The following is a 19749-nucleotide window of genomic DNA, read 5'->3' as shown; positions in this document are numbered from 1 at the left end:
GTGGAGGTGAGGTTGCGTCAAACACTGAGGCTGGTGGAGGTGATGTAGCGTCAACACATGCTGGTGGAGGTGATGTAGCGTCGACACAGAAGCTGGTGGAGGTGAGGTAGCGTCGACACAGAGGCTGGTGGAGGTGAGGTAGTAGTGTGGACACAGAGGCTGGTGGAGGTGAGGTAGCGTCGACACAGAGGCTGGTGGAGGTGAGGTAGTAGTGTGGACACAGGCTGGTGGAGGTGAGGTAGTAGTGTGGACACAGAGGCTGGTGGAGGTGAGGTAGTAGTGTGGACACAGAGGCTGGTGGAGGTGACGTAGCGTCGACACAGAGGCTGGTGGAGGTGACGTAGCGTCGACACAGAGGCTGGTGGAGGTGAGGTAGCATCGAAGAGGCTGGAGGAGGTGCTTTGCTCATCGTTTGCACGTGGAGTATGAATCAGGCTTCAAGGTATTTCAGATGTCCTCGTCTCCGTCTCCATATCAGCAAGTAGAGATTCCAGTTCTCGTCCTTTAAAGAAGCGGTGTCGTTGCTTCCTCAGTTTGAACCCTTAGAAACGTTCCAGGTTTCTGTTTTTACTCACGAGATGCAAACAAAGACAGTTTGCTTCAATCCGATCTTCACATTGATTTACGTGACGGATTGAAGACGTCCTGATTGTCCTGCATTCCAGCAGCGTCCTGTCAGAGGCCGTCTGAGGTTTGGGAGTTGGTTTTTAGTGGAACCAGTGGAACACCTGTACACATTCGTCAATCATCTGGACGAACATCTACTTCGTCTGAACAGACCTGCAACGTGACGAGAACGTCTTCACGTGTGTTTTCCTGATACCCCGATCAACACAGTCCTGAGGTTCCCTGTTCAGCACCTCTGATATTTAAATACCAAACGGATGTGCACATGTCAGAGTGTTTCAGGACCTGCATGAAGTCTGACAGCAGTGAGCGGAGCTGTCAGTGTGACGGAGCGGGGAGTACACCAGGGATCAGATCTGAGACCTTTCCTGTCTGTGGTGGGGAGAGAGACGAACAGGTGAAGCTTCAGGAGTCTCCAAGGAAAAGGATGTTTGCAGAGAGGAGAAAGCAGGTTGAGGAGAACCTGGTGAAGTGGAGCTTTGGATCAGAGGACTGAAGGAGATCAGGAGGAAACAGAGAATGTGGTTGAATGTGAAGCACGGAGAAACAGAGAGGATGCAGGGAGTGGAAACATACTTGAAACCACCGTCCAACCCCTGAAGCAGAGAGTAGAGGAGGACGGGTGATCCGTGAGAGAAGGTCCAGGTGGGAAGAAGGAGGAGCTCTTCAGGATGGAGGAGAAAGATGGTAGGAAGACATGTTGTCTGGGACAGGAGGATGAAGGTGGAGAGGAAGACGTTCAGCCTTATTCATGAGTTCATGTCCACTTTGATCAGAAGTAATATTTCTTCAGAGCTTCAGGAGCATGGTGTTAATCCTCCAGACATGAGAGTCACACTGCTGGGTTGGTTTTCAGAGGCTTCCTGTGTATGTGAGCAGCATCATAGAGTGTGATTGGTCTTAATGCTCCATTGATGAGACTCCCGAGGACGAAGCGGGTTTGAAACACGACAGCTTAGAAGCTGGTCCTCTCCAGGAGATACAGCCTCCTTCCTTCTGCAGCAACAGGACGTCAGGCAGGTTGATGGACTGATATATATTAGTGCTGTAAAAAATAACACATTTATTTTGGTTTTGTTTACTTCCTTTTTTTTTTTTTATTTCCCCCCTACCAGAGCAGCAGCATGTGCTGGGCGCAGCACTGTGACTCCAGAGCAGCACTGTGACTCCAGAGCAGCACACTTTAATATTATTCCACTGGGTACAGTGGAATAATATTAAAGCAGAAAGTTTCACTTTAAAAAGTTTCCTGGCGGCTGATTGAGAAAGTAAAAGTCATTAGCTTTACTTTGAAAAGCCGAATTTAACGACTACAGAAGTAATTCTGCAGTAAAACAGCAGGTTGCCATGTTGGCTGACCAGGAGCCTCCAAACTGCTAAAGCTGGAGGAAATACTGGTAAAATATTAATTCCTCCTCTTTCCCTGGCTCTCCTCTACACAACTTGGTAGTTTTATTTTGACAGTCACTATAATAACAATCCAACTTGGTAGTTTTATTTTGACAGTCACCATAATAACAATCCAACTTGAAAGTTTTATTTTGACAGTCACCGTGATGACAATCCAACTTGGTAGTTTTATTTTGACAGTCACCATAATAACAATAAAACTCGATGGTCTGTCCACTAGAATGTTCTCCCAGTGTTCATGTTTAGAGCTCATTGTTCTGTGTGTGTGTGTGTGTGTGTGTGTGTGTGTGTGTGTGTGTGTGTGTGTGTGTGTGTGTGTGTGTGTGTGTGTGTGTGTGTGTGTGTGTGTGTGTGTGTGTGTGTGTGTGTGTGTGTGTGTGTGTGAGAATAGAGGTGGAGAACGTGGTGGAGATATAGAGTTGGCATCAAACAGCCTGGCACATCAAATGAAGACGCACGCCTCCGCCCTGCGTCTCTCACTTTATCTCCTCTTCTCTTTCTCTTCCCTCTGTTGCCAAGGAGAAGAGGGGCTGCCGTCGCCCACTCCCGCTAGGAGGGGGTGATGCAAAAAGCTCTCCCGTCTCCTCTCCCTCTCGTCTCCTCTCCCTCTCGTCTCCTCTCCCTCTCGTCTCCTCTCCCTCCCGTCTCCTCTCCCTCTCGTCTCCTCTCCCTCTCATCTCCTGTCCCTCCCCTCTCCTCTCCCTCCCGTCTCCTCTCCCTCCCGTCTCCTCTCGTCTCGTCTCCTCTCCCTCCCCTCTCGTCTCCTCTCTCTCTCGTCTCCTCTCCCTCTCGTCTCCTCTCCCTCCCGTCTCCTCTCCCTCTCGTCTCCTCTCCCTCCCGTCTCCTCTCCCTTTCGTCTCCTCTCCCTCTCGTCTCCTCTCCCTCCCCTCCCCTCTCCTCTCCCTCTCGTGTCCTCTCCCTCCCGTCTCCTCTCCCTTTCGTCTCCTCTCCCTCCCGTCTCCTCTCCCTTTCGTCTCCTCTCCCTCCCGTCTCCTCTCCCTCCCGTCTCCTCTCCCTCTCGTCTCTACTCCCTCTCGTCTCCTCTCCCTCCCGTCTCCTCTCGTCTCGTCTCCTCTCCCTCCCCTCTCCTCTCCCTCCCGTCTCCTCTCCCTCCCGTCTCCTCTCGTCTCGTCTCCTCTCCCTCCCCTCTCGTCTCCTCTCTCTCTCGTCTCCTCTCCCTCTCGTCTCCTCTCCCTCCCGTCTCTACTCCCTCTCGTCTCCTCTCCCTCTCGTCTCCTCTCCCTCCCGTCTCCTCTCCCTTTCGTCTCCTCTCCCTCTCGTCTCCTCTCCCTCCCCTCCCCTCTCCTCTCCCTCTCGTGTCCTCTCCCTCCCGTCTCCTCTCCCTTTCGTCTCCTCTCCCTCCCGTCTCCTCTCCCTTTCGTCTCCTCTCCCTCCCGTCTCCTCTCCCTCTCGTCTCTACTCCCTCTCGTCTCCTCTCCCTCCCGTCTCCTCTCGTCTCATCTCCTCTCCCTCCCCTCTCCTCTCTCTCTCGTCTCCTGTCCCTCTCGTCTCCTCTCCCTCCCGTCTCTACTCCCTCTCGTCTCCTCTCCCTCCCGTCTCCTCTCCCTTTCGTCTCCTCTCCCTCTCGTCTCCTCTCCCTCCCCTCCCCTCTCCTCTCCCTCTCGTGTCCTCTCCCTCCCGTCTCCTCTCCCTTTCGTCTCCTCTCCCTCCCGTCTCCTCTCCCTTACGTCTCCTCTCCCTCCCGTCTCCTCTCCCTCTCGTCTCCTCTCCCTCCCGTCTCCTCTCCCTCCCGTCTCCTCTCCCTCCCGTCTCCTCTCCCTCTCGTCTCCTCTCCCTCCCGTCTCCTCTCCCTCTCGTCTCCTCTCCCTCTTGTCTCCTCTCCCTCCCGTCTCCTCTCCCTCTCGTCTCCTCTCCCTCTCGTCTCCTCTCCCTCCCGTCTCCTCTCCCTCCCGTCTCCTCTCCCTCCCGTCTCCTCTCCCTCCCGTCTCCTCTCCCTCTCGTCTCCTCTCCCTCTTGTCTCCTCTCCCTCCCGTCTCCTCTCCCTCTCGTCTCCTCTCCCTCTCGCCTCCTCTCCCTCCCGTCTCCTCTCCCTCTCGTCTCCTCTCCCTCTCGTCTCCTCTCCCTCCCGTCTCCTCTCCCTCTCGTCTCCTCTCCCTCTCGTCTCCTCTCCCTCCCGTCTCCTCTCCCTCCCGTCTCCTCTCCCTCTCGTCTCCTCTCCCTCCCACACATTATGGGCTTGGCACCAGAAGAAAGGACATGAGTGCCGGGGAGGAAGAGAGGGTAAACCCTCCAACTTCCACATTTACATTGTGACATTAAAAGCCAGGATTGCTGGGGGCCGTTGCCAGCGTCGGGTGGTGGTGGGGGTGGGGGTGGGGGTGGGGGTGTGGGAATGGGGGTGGGGCTGGGGGTGGGGGTGGGGTTAGTCTCTCTATGCCAGCTTGTTTGTACAGAGGGAAGCACCTTGTGTGTTTCATCCTCAGCAGAGCTCTGGACCAGCGGACTGCTTCACCGTCACAACCAGAGCCTGGAGGTTCTGCCTGTTCCACTGGAATGAGTTCTAAAGTATGTTTTCAGGGTTCTTCACCTGCTTTAACCCACTTAGAGTTTTACACCTTGTCCATCAACATCTGGAGAAAATCTCCAACAGGCACAGCTGGAACCAAACCTAGAGCTTCTTCTTCGTCCACATCCAAGCAGGAAAACGTTCCCTGCATCATAATACTGGCGTCTCTGGAAGAACAAGTACGATACGAGTAGTTCCTCAGCTCAGAACCTCCTCTGCTTCAGCGGCTCATGACTTCTGAATTGATCTAGAAAAGGTTTTCAAAGACTGAAAGAGGCAAGTAAAACACTGGTACAGTGGTTCAGAGTAGCACAGAGTACTACAGAGTAGTACAGCGTGGTTCAGAGTGGCAGACGGTGGTACAGAATAGTACAGAGTGGTACGGGGTGGTTCAGAGTAGTACAGAGTTCTAGAGGGTGGTACAGAGTGGTACAGATTGATAGGTGGTACAGAGTAGTACAGAGTACTCAAGGGTGGTTCAGAGTAGTACGGAGTGGTAGAGGGTGGTTCAGAGTGGTACAGTGTGGTACAGAGTAGTACAGAGTGGTACAGAGTAGTACAGAGTGATAGAGGGTGGTACAGGTTGGTAAAGAGTAGTACAGAGTACTAGTGGGTGGTTCTTAGTAGTACGGAGTGGTATAGGGTGGTTCAGAGTGGTACAGAGTAGTACAGAGTGCTAGAGGGTTGTTCAGAGTAGTACAGAGTGGTACCGGGTGGTACAGAGTAGTACAGAGCACAAGAGGGTGGTTCAGAGTAATACGGAATTGGTAAATGGTGGTTCACACTAGTACAGAGTGGTACAGAGGGGTACAGGGTGGTACAGAGTGGTACAGGGTGGTTCAGAGTGGTACAGAGTAATACACAGTGTTAGAGAGTGGTACAGAGTAGTACAGAGTGCTAGAGAGTGGTACAGAGTAGTACAGAGTGATAGAGGGTTGTACAGGTTGGTACAGAGTGCTAGAGGATGGTACAGAGTAGTATAGCATTCAAGAGGGTGGTACAGAGTAGTACAGAGCGGAACAGGATGGTACAAAGTGGTACAGAGTGGTACAGGGTAGTACAGAGTGCTACGGGGTAGTACAGAGAGGTACAGAGTCATACAGTGTGGTACAGAGAAGTGCAGAGTTCTAGATGTTGGTACAGGGTAGTACAAAGTGGTACACAGTAGCACAGAATTGTAGAGGGTGGTACAGAGTAGTACAGGGTGATTCAGAGTGCTACAGGGTGGTACAGAGTAGTACAGGGTGATTCAGAGTGCTACAGGGTGGTGCAGAGTGGTACAGGGTGATACAGAGTAGTACAGGGTGGTACAGAGTAGTACAGGGTGATTCAGAGTGCTACAGGGTGGTGTAGAGTGGTACAGGGTGATACAGAGTAGTACAGGGTGGTACAGAGTAGTACAGGGTGAGTCAGAATGCTACAGGGTGGTGCAGAGTAGTACAGGGTGGTTCAGAGTAGTACAGGGTGGTACAGAGTAGTACAGGGTGATTCAGAGTGCTACAGGGTGGTGCTGAGTGGTACAGGGTGATACAGAGTAGTTCAGAGTGGTACAGGGTGTTACAGAGTGGTAGAGGGTGGTTCAGAGTGGTACATGGTGATACAGAGTAGTTCAGAGTGGTACAGAGTAGTACACGGTGGCACAGAGTAGCACAGAGTGGTACAGAGTCATACAGGGTGGTACAGAGTAGTACAGAGTTGTACAGAGTGGTACAGGGTAGTACAGAGTGGTACGGGGTAGTACAGAGTACTACAGGGTTCCAGAGGGTTGTACAGGGTGATACAGAGTAGTACAGAGTGCTAGACAGTGGTCCAGTGTAGTGCAGAGTTATAGAGGGTGGTACAGGTTGGTACATAGTAGTACAGAGTACTAGAGGGTGGTTCAGAGTAGTTCAGAGTGATAGAAGGTGTTGCAGAGTAGTACAGAGGGGTACTGAGTGGTACAGAGTGGTAGAGGGTGGTTTAGAGTAGTACAGAGTGGTACAGAGGGGTACTGAGTGGTATAGAGTGGTAGAGGGTGGTACGGAGTAATACAGAGGGCTAGAGGGTGGTACAGAGTAGTACAGGGTGCTAGAGGGTAGTACAGAGTGGTACAGAGTAGTACAGTGAAGTACAGAGTAGTACAGAGTGGTGCAGACTAGTACAGTGTAGTACAGAGTAGTACAGAGTGGTACACAGTGGTGCAGACTAGTACAGAGTAGTAAAGAGTTGGACAGAGTAGTACAGAGTGGTACAGAGTAGTACAGAGTGGTACACAGTGGTGCAGACTAGTACAGAGTAGTAAAGGGTGGTACACAGAGTCATTTTCACTGTGTTTTAATCTACCAACCGCCGGGTCCTGCTCCTTGATGACTTCATGTCATCTACTGTTAAGCTCTATATTGGTAACCGCTCTGGTCCGATGGCAGCCGGGTTTGTGTCTCTTCTGGATTCTTTTCACGTTGAGCAGCAGGTATCAGGTCCAACACACTGGAAAGGTCATACTCTAGATTTGGTCTTTTCTTTTGCTTTAAAAATTGACCATCTAAGTATTGAAGATCTGCAGATAAGCGACCACTGCTGTGTTTTATTCAACCTGTGGTTCACTCTGGCAGAGCGATTTCCTACTGGAGCTGCAGTCACAGAGTTTTCTTCCTCGTTTGGTCCAACTCCCTTTGCTCGCTGTGAAGACGTGGACACGTTAATGACGAACCTCAATAGTCCTTGTTTGTCTGTTGTGGACACAGTGGCTGCAGCTAGAAACACTCCAGACCCTCATAAACTACTTGTCCATGGATGAAGGAACTCATTTCCATCTGGAGGAAAAGCTGCCGGAAGGCGGAACGTTTGAGGAAAGCCACAGAATCAGGATGACTAACTAGTTCTTTAAGTTCTTTGTTAGCAGTAGAACACATTAGGGCCAGTATCTCCTCCTTTGACGGGCTTGTTCTCTACATCAGCTCTGTGCTCATGGTCCTCCCTCTACATCAGCTCCTGGGTGCTCATGGTCCTCCCTCTACATCAGCTCCTGTGTACTCATGGTCCTCCCTCTACATCAGCTCTGTGCTCATGGTCCTCCCTCTACATCAGCTCCTGTGTACTCATGGTCCTCCCTCTACATCAGCTCCTGGGTGCTCATGGTCCTCCGTCTACATCAGCTCTGTGCTCATGGTCCTCCCTCTACATCAGCTCCTGTGTGCTCATGGTCCTCCCTCTACATCAGCTCCTGGGTGCTCATGGTCCTCCGTCTACATCAGCTCTGTGCTCATGGTCCTCCCTCTACATCAGCTCCTGTGTGCTCATGGTCCTCCCTCTACATCAGCTCTGTGCTCATGGTCCTCCGTCTACATCAGCTCTGTGCTCATGGTCCTCCCTCTACATCAGCTCTGTGCTCATGGTCCTCCCTCTACATCAGCTCTGTGCTCATGGTCCTCCGTCTACATCAGCTCCTGGGTGCTCATGGTCCTCCGTCTACATCAACTCTTTGCTCATGGTCCTCCCTCTACATCAGCTCCTGTGTGCTCATGGTCCTCCCTCTACATCAGCTCCCCCATCCGTCACTCCTGTCGACCTCCAGATGTTCAGGATTTAGTGGGAACAATGAAACGGTCCTCCAGCCCTGTGGACTTTGTTCCTACTCCACTGCTCTTAAACATTTCTGATGTTGTTGGTCCCTGGGTGGTGGGAGTGGTAAACCCCCCCTTCAGTCTGGCTCTGTCCCCAGCTTCCTTCAGCATGCGCTGGTGAATCTCATCTTAAAAAACCTCATCTTCACCCCGGGGAGCCGAGAAACTACCGGCCCACATCTAAACTACCCTTCATCTCAGAAGTCATGGAAGAAGAGGGAGCTGAAGAGCTGACCTCGCTCATGGAACAACATGATATTTATGATTAATCTCAATCTGGTTCTAGGTCAGTCCACTGAACTGCTCTTGTTCGAGCTCCTAGTGACGTGACGATGCTGCTGACTCTGGTTGATACTCAGATTGGGTTTTACTTGACCTGCCAGCTGCTTTGGTTCTGTAGATCTCAGTATATTAGTGGATCCACTTCAATCTGAGATGTTCTTCTGCTGCGGTTCTCCACTGGTTCTCTTCTCATATAAATGGAAGAACTTTTAATGTTGCTTTAATGATGTAATGTGGACCGTGTCCGACCCGTCTTGTGGAGTAGCCCAGGGCTCTGTTCTGGGGCCTGTTTGTTTTGATTGGACCTGATGCTCTTGTTCGGCTGACCCGATGTCTGGTATCATTTCTATGCAGATGATATTCAGTGATTCTGCTCCTTCAATGATCCAGAGCTTCACTTCTTATCTGACTTTCTGTGTCTCTGTTATCAGAACCTGGCTGACATGGAACCTGCAGATAAACTCTGAGCAAAGGAGACTCTGATCATTGCTCCTGATAAAACCATCCTCTGATGAAGAACCTCCTCGGTGCTCTGGGTGCTCCTGTCAGGAACCTCGGGGTGGTTCTCCATCAGAGGGTCACTGTCGTCGTTTTTATCATCTGAGAAAAATCTCTAAAGTAAGAAATATGTTGTCCAAATCAGATCTAGAAATGATGATTGAGGCGTTACTATTGTAACTCTGTTTTCACCGGTTTGAACAAGTAAAGAAGCTCTAGATGGTCCAGAATGCTGCTGCCAGACCTCTGACAGGTGAACCTAGAACAGCCCCCTCTTCTTTCCAGTCTTCACTGGCTTCCAGATGTTCATACTGAGTTCAAATGTTAGTGCTGACCTTCCGTGTGTTTCCTGGTCAGACCCCTCAACACATCACTGACTTGTCCCCCTACACTTCAGGGCCCTGCGGTCCTCAGGACAGGGTCTCAGAGACCCATTTTAAAACCGGGGGTGACCTGGCGTTCCAGGCGGGAGCCCCCAGACTCTGGAATAACCTGCACCTTCTGAAGACTGACACAAAAGCTTCTAGTTAAATTGCCTTATTGTCTTTCATGATGAGGTCCTGGTGTTTTACAGTCACAGGTTTTATGATCCACCGTGTGGCGCTGCTGCTTTAGTTTCACCTTGTTGTCCAGTACTTTGTCATTTGATCTGTGAAAAGAGCTTTATAAATAAAATGTACTTACTTACTTACTTACAGAGTGGTACAGAGTAGTACAGAGTGGTAGAGGGTGGTAGAGGGTACTAAAGAGATCAGTACAGAGTATTAGAGGGTGGTTCAGAGTGGACAGAGTTGTACAGGGTGATACAGAGTGGTACAGGGTGGTACAGGGTAGTACAGTGTTGTACAGGGTTCCAGAGGGTGGTACAGGTTGGTAGAGGGTGGTACAGAGTAGTACGGAGTGGTAGAGGGTGATACAGAGTAGTACAGAGTGGTACAGGGTGATACAGAGTAGTACAGGGTAGTACAGAGTAGTACAGAGTGGTAGAGGGTGGTACAGAGTAGTACAGAGTGGTACAGGGTGATACAGAGTAGTACAGAGTGGTAGAGGGTGGTACAGAGTAGTACAGAGTGGTACAGGGTGATACAGAGTAGTACAGAGTGGTAGAGGGTGATACAGAGTGGTACAGGGTGATACAGAGTGGTACAGGGTAGTACAGAGTAGTACAGAGTGGTAGAGGGTGATACAGAGTGGTACAGGGTGATACAGAGTGGTACAGAGTGGTACAGGGTAGTACAGAGTGGTACAGGGTAGTACAGAGTAGTACAGAGTGGTACAGGGTAGTACAGAGTAGTACAGAGTGGTACAGGGTGATACAGAGTGGTACAGGGTGATACAGAGTGATACAGAGTGGTACAGGGTGATACAGAGTGGTACAGAGTGCACTCCAAAAAATAATTTGTTGAGTTAAAGTAATTTAATCATGACACACATTTCCATCTATTCAGATGAAGTGGATTGGATCCCTTTCAATCATGTTATATGAACAACATGTTGATGCAACATTATTTAGATATTTATGTTCAATACTTTGGTTTTTCATAGAATCTAAACATTATGTTTCTGTTCATCCAATTAATGACAGTGTAGTTCACTCTACATTGGTCAAACATTTCAACACAATGGAATCCAGCTTTGTTGGATCAGCACATTCTACTCAAACTAATCGTGTTGAATGAATTAAAGTTTTAAAAGTCTAATGAATATAAATCTAATTGTTTCAATTACTCTTCTTCTAGCTGCTACAGCTAAGATTCACATTTCAAATGTACACTATTATAAATAGAGTCCACAAAACCTTTTAAACTACTTTATTTTTTTCACAAAACAACATGACAAACTGTTTTCTCCAATGTTTTACTAAATATTTTAACCAAAGATATTTGGCTCAGTTTGGACAATGAACATAAAACAATCAAGAGTTTTGCAATGCAGATAATTAACTTTTTCTTAAACAAAACAAATGTTTGGTTTTTTTAAACCACACAACATGACCGTACATGAATAGAACATTAGAACTCCTGTTATTACAAAACCAGTGGAGGAAAAGTGCAGTACATTGCCTGATGTACTGTAGTAGTGCAAACAAATCACACATGTTTTAAACAAAATTATTGGTGGAACAGAAAAATAAAACGCTTCCAGTGCAATAAATTAAAAGTCACAAGTAAAGTGAATAAACCGTCTTTCAGATGCTACTTCTACCATAAAGCGTACATTGTGAAGAACCAGTCTCTCAAACTCTATTGGAGGACCAGCAGAACAAGATCACAATTAGTGACTATTTTACTTTTCAGGCAAGAAAAACACAACATTGTTACAGAGTGGTACAGAGTGATACAGGGTGATACGGAGTGGTAGAGGGTGACACAGAGTGGTACAGAGTGATACAGAGTGGTACAGGGTGACACAGAGTGGTAGAGGGTGACACAGAGTGGTACAGAGTGATACAGGGTGACACAGAGTGGTACAGGGTGATACAGAGTGGTACAGGGTGATACAGAGTGATATAGACTGGTACAGAGTGGTAGAGAGTGATACAGGGTGACACAGAGTGGTACAGGGTGGTACATGGTGATACAGAGTGATACAGGGTGATACAGAGTGGTGCAGGGTGACACAGAGTTGTACAGGGTGAAACAGAGTGGTACAGGGTGACACAGAGTGGTACAGGGTGATACAGAGTGGTACAGGGTGATACAGAGTGATACAGGGTGATACAGAGTGGTACAGGGTGACACAGAGTGGTACAGGGTGATACAGAGTGGTACAGGGTGATACAGGGTGATATAGAGTGGTACAGAGTGATACAGGGTGATACAGAGTGGTACAGAGTGATACAGAGTGGTGAGGTTCTCTGTAAAGTCAGTCAGGAGCCTCAGCAGACCAAAGAGGGCAGGAACCAGCAGGGACCTGGACTCGGTGTCACTGGAGGGTTTGATTCTGTTCTAAAAAAGGCAGCAGCAGTTTCTGTCATGGTGAAAACTTTTGTCACTCACTAGTAAGCAAACTGACCCCCCATGGCGTGTTTGACCAGCGTGTGGCGCCGTCCTTCACAACAATAAGAGCAACCTGCTCCAAACGCCTCTGTGCTGCAACTGAGGACCTGTGAGAGAACTTCACCACAGACCTGCATTCTCTCTGAGCAGTTGTGTCTTTCTGCAGCATGTGGCCCACAGGTTGAACGGTATGCACCATGGTACCTCAGAACAAGAAGAGAAGACCACCACATCAGTCCCAACCTAATAACGTGGCTGGTATTACTGTAGATACTACAAAGGTGTAGTATCCTGTGGTAGGGGGAAAATCCTTCATGTTTATAATTGACTCTCATGGAATCAGAAGAATCAACTAAATGTGGTCATCAACTTCACCGTCACTTTCCACGATGAGCCAGAGGAGTCGTCCTCGGCGCTGGTTTCCTCTGCCGGCTGCCACCATGTTACTGCTGCTGTCTGTTCTTCACACCAGGACCTTCTCCTTGGCTTTGGCTCGCTCTGCATGCATCTGTCCACATGTCTCACTGTGCAGTGTGTGGCTGATCTTCTTGTTCAAGGGCCAACAGTGTGTCCAGGTTCACAAGCGTTTATAACAAGGATGGAAGTGGTCACTCCTTTGTCTGTCCACAAGTCAAGGTCCTTCTTTGAATGTTTGTCTTTCATGTTCATTCTGCATGTGTTACAATCAAAGTGATCATTTTAGTGTTCATGGAAAGTGTTAGTTGCTGTGAGTGGGAGTGAAGAACTCCAGGCTTCATTCAGGGGTTTAGAGGCTGGAGCTGCTTCCTCTTGGCTGTGGTCGGTGGAATGGTGTTGGTCCAGCAGTTTGGACTCAGGCGGGACAGCCGGTCCTCCTCCAATCCAACGTTTTCTTTTCTGTTCATCTTTAGCAAAACTCTGCGATTCCGTCCTGATGTGACGGAGCTGCTGTGGGCAGCATATATATCTGGGTGTGAACGCCTTACAAATATATTCTTTATCTTTAATTTATGGTTGTGTGTGTGTCTGTGTATCCATCCATCCATCCATCCATCCATCCATCCATCCATCCATCCATCCATCCATCCATCCATCATCCATCCATCCATCCATCATCCATCTTCTTTCCCTCTTAGTCTGCTTGGGGGGCCGTGGCAGTATAGAGCAGAGGAGTCCAGACCTCTCTGTCCCCCACAGCTTCTTCCAGCTCTTCTGGGGTTAGAACCCCGAGACCAGAGACCAGACCAGAGATATGATCTCTCCAGAGTCCTGGACCCACCTCAGTCCTCCTCCCAGACCAGACCAGAGATATGATCTCTCCAGAGTCCTGGACCCACCTCAGTCCTCCTCCCAGACCAGACCAGAGATATGATCTCTCCAGAGTCCTGGACCCACCTCAGTCCTCCTCCCAGACCAGACCAGAGATATGATCTCTCCAGAGTCCTGGACCCACCTCAGTCCTCCTCCCAGTTGAACGTGCCTGGTAGACCTCTAAAGGGAGGCCACCAGGGGGCGTCCTCATCACATGAACCACCTCTCATTGTGGAGGAGCAGCGGCTCCACTTTGAGTCTCTCCTGATGGCTGAGCTCCTCACTCTATCACTCTGTCACTTCATCACTCTGTCACTCCATCACTCTGTCACCCTGCAGAGAAAACTCATTTTGGCCACTTGGACCCCCGATCTCATTCTTTCAGTCATGACCAAAGTTCCTGACCACAGTGAGGGTGGAGATGTCGGTCTGGAGTTTTACCGTTGCTTCATGGCTCAGCTCCTCTTCTTCAACGGTCCTACAGTGACTGTTACTGCAGCTCCTGTCCAAACCTGTGGCCGATCTCACCATCCCTCCTCCATCACTCATGAATAACATCCCGAGACACATAAAGTCCTCCACCTGGGGAAGCTCCGCCCCCCTTACCTGGAGAGGTCATGCCATCGTTTTCCGTGAGAGGACCATGGACTCAGATCTGGAGGTCCCAACCACTTCCCACTCAGCAGTGAACTGTTACAGTGAACGCTGGAGGCCCTTGTGTTTCGCCGCCAGAAGGAAGACATTGTCCACAAAGAGCAGAGACATTACCCTCGTCCCCCCGACATGACGCTGCGCCTCGACACCCTGTCCATGAAAATCATGAACAGAAAGGGTGACAAAGCGCAGCCCTGCCGGAGTCCAGCACTCACCCTGAACAAATCCATTTTATTGCTCAGTATACGGACACAGTTCTCACACCGAGAGGACAAAGACTGGATTGCCCGCAGCAGCGATTCCGGTGCTCCGTACTCCCTAAGCTCCTCCCACAAGACATCTCAGGTGACACGGTCATAAGCCTTCGCCAAGTCCACAAAACACTGGACTGGCAAACTCCCATTCCTCCTTGATAATCTGTGAGAGGGTGAAGAGCTGGTCCGTTGTTCTGGTGCCAGGATGGAATCTACATTGTTCCTCCTGTATCTGAGGTTCCACAATCAGTCGGAGTCTCCTTTCCAGAACCCCGCTGAGACTTTCCCAGGGAGGCTGAGAAGTGTGATGCCCCTAGAAATGACACACACTCTGGGACCACCACCCCGGTCTGCCAGTCGGATGGTACTGTACCCGAGGTCCATGCGATACTGTGGAGGCATGTCAACCAGAACAGCCCCACAATATCCAGGGCTTCAGCAGCTCCGGGCGGATCTCGTCCACTCCTATTTGACCACCCTGGTGATCTCCACCAGGAAAATGGACGAGGTCACCCCAGAGGCTTCAGGCCCTGCCTCCTGTAAGGGGGACATGTCCCCTGGGTTCAGGAGATCCTCAAGTTGTTCCTTCCACCTCCGGAGGATCTCCTCACTCCAGGTCAAAGGATGTCCACTCTTGCTGAGCACAGCTTGAAGTACACCCCTCCAACCCCTCCTGAGCCTCCGATGGTGCTCAGAACCTCTTTGAGGACAACCGAAAGTCCCTCTCCATGGCCTCACCCAACTCCTCCCATTCTACAGCTGCAGCCCTTTTATCCCGCTGATACCAGTCTACTGAGTCCGGAGCCCCCTGAGCCAACCAGGCTCTAAAGGCCTCCTTCTTCAGCTTGACAGCTTCCCGGACTGCTGGTGTCCACCACCGTGTCCTTGGGTTGCTGCCATGACAGGCACCGACAAGCTTATATAAAAAAATTTTTTTTTTTTAAAAATGTATATATTATATATATATATATATTATATATATATATATATATAATTTTCTTTATTTCTTTATTTTTATTTTGAAGAAGAAGAAGAAGAAGAAGAAGAAGAAGAAGAAGAAGAAGAAGAAGAAGAAGAAGAAGAAGAAGAAGAAGAAGAAGAAGAAGAAGAAGAAGAAGAAGAAGAAGAAGAAGAAGAAGAAGAAGAAGAAGAAGAAGAAGAAGAAGAAGAAGAAGAAGAAGAAGAAGAAGAAGAAGAAGAAGAAGAAGAAGAAGAAGAAGAAGAAGAAGAAGAAGAAGAAGAAGAAGAAGAAGAAGAAGAAGAAGAAGAAGAAGAAGAAGAAGAAGAAGAAGAAGAAGAAGAAGAAGAAGAAGAAGAAGAAGAAGAAGAAGAAGAAGAAGAAGAAGAAGAAGAAGAAGAGAAGAAGAAGAAGAAGAAGAAGAAGAAGAAGAAGAAGAAGAAGAAGAAGAAGAAGAAGAAGAAGAAGAAGAAGAAGAAGAAGAAGAAGAAGAAGAAGAAGAAGAAGAAGAAGAAGAAGAAGAAGAAGAAGAAGAAGAAGAAGAAGAAGAAGAAGAAGAAGAAGAAGAAGAAGAAGAAGAAGAAGAAGAAGAAGAAGAAGAAGAAGAAGAAGAAGAAGAAGAAGAAGAAGAAGAAGAAGAAGAAGAAGAAGAAGAAGAAGAAGAAGAAGAAGAAGAAGAAGAAGAAAGAAGAAGAAGAAGAAGAAATTAGGACTGGCCATTTTCATTACAAAAAACCATTGGATTTATTAGTGGAACTGCTTAAAGTTCTTCTCCCACAATCCACACAGGAAAAATGAACATTTTTCCGACACAGATTTAGTTGTTGACGTTCGTCTCTAATACGTTGTCAAAACCTTCCTGAACGAACTTCCTCATCACACTCAGACAAACACGTTTTTTCAGCATTTAAATTTTGTGGAATATCCTCAGGTTTGTTTACGTCTCAGCGCCACAGAACCTCCTGAAGGTTCCCGAGGCTCTGTGTCACAAGATCCCGTTTGTCCTCTGGATCTCTGCACATCTGGATTCTCTGAGGAAAAACCTTCAGTCTCACTACATCCAGACTTTCTCCAGGATTCAAGACTCTTTCCTTGACAAAGTCTGGAGGTTTTTCAAATGTTGATGTTCTGGCTGGAGCTGCCACCATCTTGGATATCCCACAATCCCTTGGGGCAGGTTTCCCAAGATGACGTCAGTCAGGAAACATCAACAGTTTGATGGTTTTGTCTGGAAACTTCTGGACTTTGGTGGATTTAGGAACCTGCAGGTTGAAATGAGAGGAAATGAGTGGAGATGGTCTGGTTTAGGAATCTCTCCTGCATGGAAGGACAGGGTCAAGATAGGAGAGTAACTTTAACCATAACAGCTTACTTAGGAAATACATTGCAGATCATTCAGTTCAGTGTACAACACTCCTTGACTGTCTATGAAATTAATTTTCTTACTGTACCAAAAGGCATACTTTTGTGATGAAATTGCTATAAACTGTGAGTCATACATTCTATTTACAGCATTTCCAGAAGACATTTGTGTCTTTTTAACCACCAGGAAATGGGCAAATCATGTGAAAATAGATAGTTCTGTACAAACAATGAACCATGTTGAAAAGCTGAACCTGGAGGCTGGAACCTCAGGGGGCAGGCCTGGATGTCCCAGGCCTGGATGTCCCAGGCCTGGATGTCCCAGGAAGGGGTCACTGTGCCCCCTGCTGGGGGGGGTTGGCACAGGGACATCGTGAATGTCTCTGAGCAACACGTTTTGCTGATGTTGGAACTGAGCTGCTCAAGGCTTGTTGGGATAAAACTGTTGGCAGATCACATGAAATAATGAGGAGTTTGAACTCATCAGCTCAGCTGAGACATTTCCTCATCCGCTCCTCGTGACTTTTATTTGAGGATTTTATTATAAGACAGTCTTTTCTGCTGTACCTTCCTAGGTCCTGTTATTTCTGTTTATTGTAATTAGAGAAGAAAAACCAACAATTCACCATGAGCAAGTAGAGGAGACTCAGAGGAAGAAGAACCTGCAGAAACCAGAGTCAGACTGAGAGGAACCTGCAGAACCAGCAGGGTGAGAGGAACCAGCACAACCAGTCAGGGTGAGAGGAACCTGCAGAACCAGCAGGGTGAGAGGAACCTGCAGAACCAGCAGGGTGAGAGGAACCAGCACAACCAGTCAGGGTGAGAGGAACCTGCAGAACCAGTCAGGGTGAGAGGAACCTGCAGAACCAGCAGGGTGAGAGGAACCTGCAGAACCAGCAGGGTGAGAGGATAGGAGAGAAAGCAGAGTGCAGACAGATCCGGGCAGGAGGCCTGTTCCTCGGCTCTTTCCCACAGCTTTGACTCTGTGACAGATCAACTCCCACATCAATTTGTTTTGTTCTGATTGTGATTTATTTTCTGGGTCTCTGATATGTTTGATAACTTCCTCCACCAACACATCGACCCTCTTCTGTCCTATCTGGAGGCTCTGCATGGAGAAGTGAAGCCAACCACAGGAACGATTCCTTCACCAGCAGATCGTTCTCGCAAACAAGACGCTTCTTTCAATCCAAGCTGAATCACACACACACACACACACACACACACACACACACACACACACACACACACACACACACACACACACACACACACACACACACACACACACACACACACACACACACACACACACACACACACACACACACACACACACACACACACACACACACACACACACACACACACACACACACACACACACACACACACACACACACACACAGTGCTGTTGGTTTGTGTACATTTTACAAGTGAACAGGTCCGAAGAACAAGTCAAGACAGTGTTTGAGAGCGACTGTTTTCTCCAGGATCTTAGTAAACCAGCTCCTCTGTACATCGGTTCATGCTGATGTTGACAGGTGAGACAGGTGTGTTTATCTGGGTTTGCACAATGCTAAAACTACTTTTCTCCTCCCCTCAGGGACGTCATCAAGAGAATAGACCAGTCGGAGTTTGAGGGATTTGAGTACATCAACCCCCTGCTGCTGTCCACAGAGGAGAGCGTATGAAGGAGAGAGCGCGTCGCCCACCTACTGTCTGTCCACGCTGCCGTCTCAGCCAGAAGCCACCTGCACGTCAACTCTGAACGGCGAGGAGGAGCAGGAGGAGGAGGAGGAGCAGGAGGAGGAGGAGGAGGGACAAGGAGCAGGGAGGACACACTGTGGACCCATCACTAACGGAGGGGAGATTCCCTCCTGGACCTGCTGAATGTTTAGTGGGGCCGCAGACTGACGAAGCTCCGCGGTCTTTCTCCGGCCGCTGGTTTTCTTTCTCTGTCGTCTCTGTCGTCCTCTGAATGTCCGCAGCTCATTTCAGAAGCCAGACATCCATGGTGTGCCTGCCGTCATGAGCACACCTCCGCCCGCCCGTCATGAGCACAGCGGGACAAACCTTCTGCTCCACAGCGCCACCTTTTCTTTCTGCACTTTTTTTTTAATTTTCAAATGTTTTTTATCTGATGGGGGGGGGGGGGCGGGGCATTCACACAAAACAAGAATGTATAATGATAAAAGAAAAAATAAGTTATTATGTATAATATTGTCGGTACTAGATCCAAAATTGATGATGCCTTTTTATTGATGCAAATGTCACATTTTCATCCATAACTGCTTCTCTTGTCTTTTCTAATCCTTATGGACAGTGGAGGGGGCGGAAGGGGGCGGGGCTACCGACCAGGAGACACCTTTTTCTTTAAGAAGTGCCTCAACGTTCACATGATTAGCATTAACATGTCTGGTCCGTGTTTGTGTCACGGTTGGGTTCCTTCACCTGAAGCTGCTTCGCTCCTCCAGACTCCTTCACATCCATCTTTTTTAGCCAAACGGACTGCCAGTTTGTGTTCATGTTGATTTTAGAACATGTGAAATGATTTTTACCAAAAATACTAATGAGACTGAGTTTATGTTAAACTGTCCGAGAGTGTAACTACAAGAACATGATGAATACACACTCATTTCACAGCTTATTCAATGTTAAAGATTAGAAACATTTACTGATAAATCATTGGATATTTCCAGAAAACTAACCTGAAGTTACCACAAACAAAATGATGCATAATGATGGAATTGATCTTAAATCCCTAAATATAGTATTTATAGATTTAGATAAATACTATATTCATATAAATAGAAATATTCGTCATGGTTTTGTTTTTATTCTGTTGGACTTTGAATTCTTTAACTCAACTTTAATTGTTTTTTGGGAAAATGTCCAAATTATTGATACTTTTACAATAATTTACATTTATGAACCTGAACGAATACATTATGTATTTATTACGTTTCCGGTCCATAAATACATGTTCACTAATAAATGAGACACTTTGTGTCACGTTCAGTCTCACGTTGTGTAAAAAGATCTTTTCCGATGAGATGAAAGCAGCATGAAGCCCAACCTGGTGCAGGAGCAGTGTTTGCTGAGTGCTGGATGGATCAGAGGATCCAGCTGGAGGCAGCGACATGTTTCCACATTATCTCCCCTCGGCTCAGGTTTCCAGGAGGTTCTGCTGCCAGGCGGTCTTCAGATGTGTGCAGAGCTGCAGTCGTCCACTTTCTAACCTGATATGACGAAGCCCGTGTGAGTCTGGCAGCTTTAGAAACAC

General features: G+C 48.3%; 1 protein-coding gene across 5 annotated transcripts in view; it reads left to right on the top strand.

Moving 5' to 3' along the window:
* Positions 1–19025, top strand: part of prkcz (protein kinase C, zeta) — a 125267-nt gene extending 106242 nt beyond the window's left edge. For 3 of the 5 annotated variants that reach the window (XM_080468914.1, XM_080468916.1, XM_080468915.1), the window contains one exon: positions 18070–18635. In XM_080468914.1, the coding sequence (XP_080325040.1) occupies positions 18070–18157 (88 nt within the window). In that variant the 3' untranslated portion in view covers positions 18158–18635. Of the gene's footprint in view, positions 1–18069 lie in introns of all 5 variants that reach the window. The other 2 variants (XM_080468917.1, XM_080468918.1) reach the window with 2 other exon arrangements.
* Positions 19026–19749: the final 724 nt, after the last annotated feature.

This window comes from Lipophrys pholis, assembly GCF_963383615.2.
Source record: "Lipophrys pholis genome assembly, chromosome: 8".
In the NCBI taxonomy this organism is placed as follows: domain Eukaryota; kingdom Metazoa; phylum Chordata; class Actinopteri; order Blenniiformes; family Blenniidae; genus Lipophrys; species Lipophrys pholis.
Note: the sequence above shows the minus strand (reverse complement) of the source record. Positions and strands in the feature narration are given on the sequence as shown.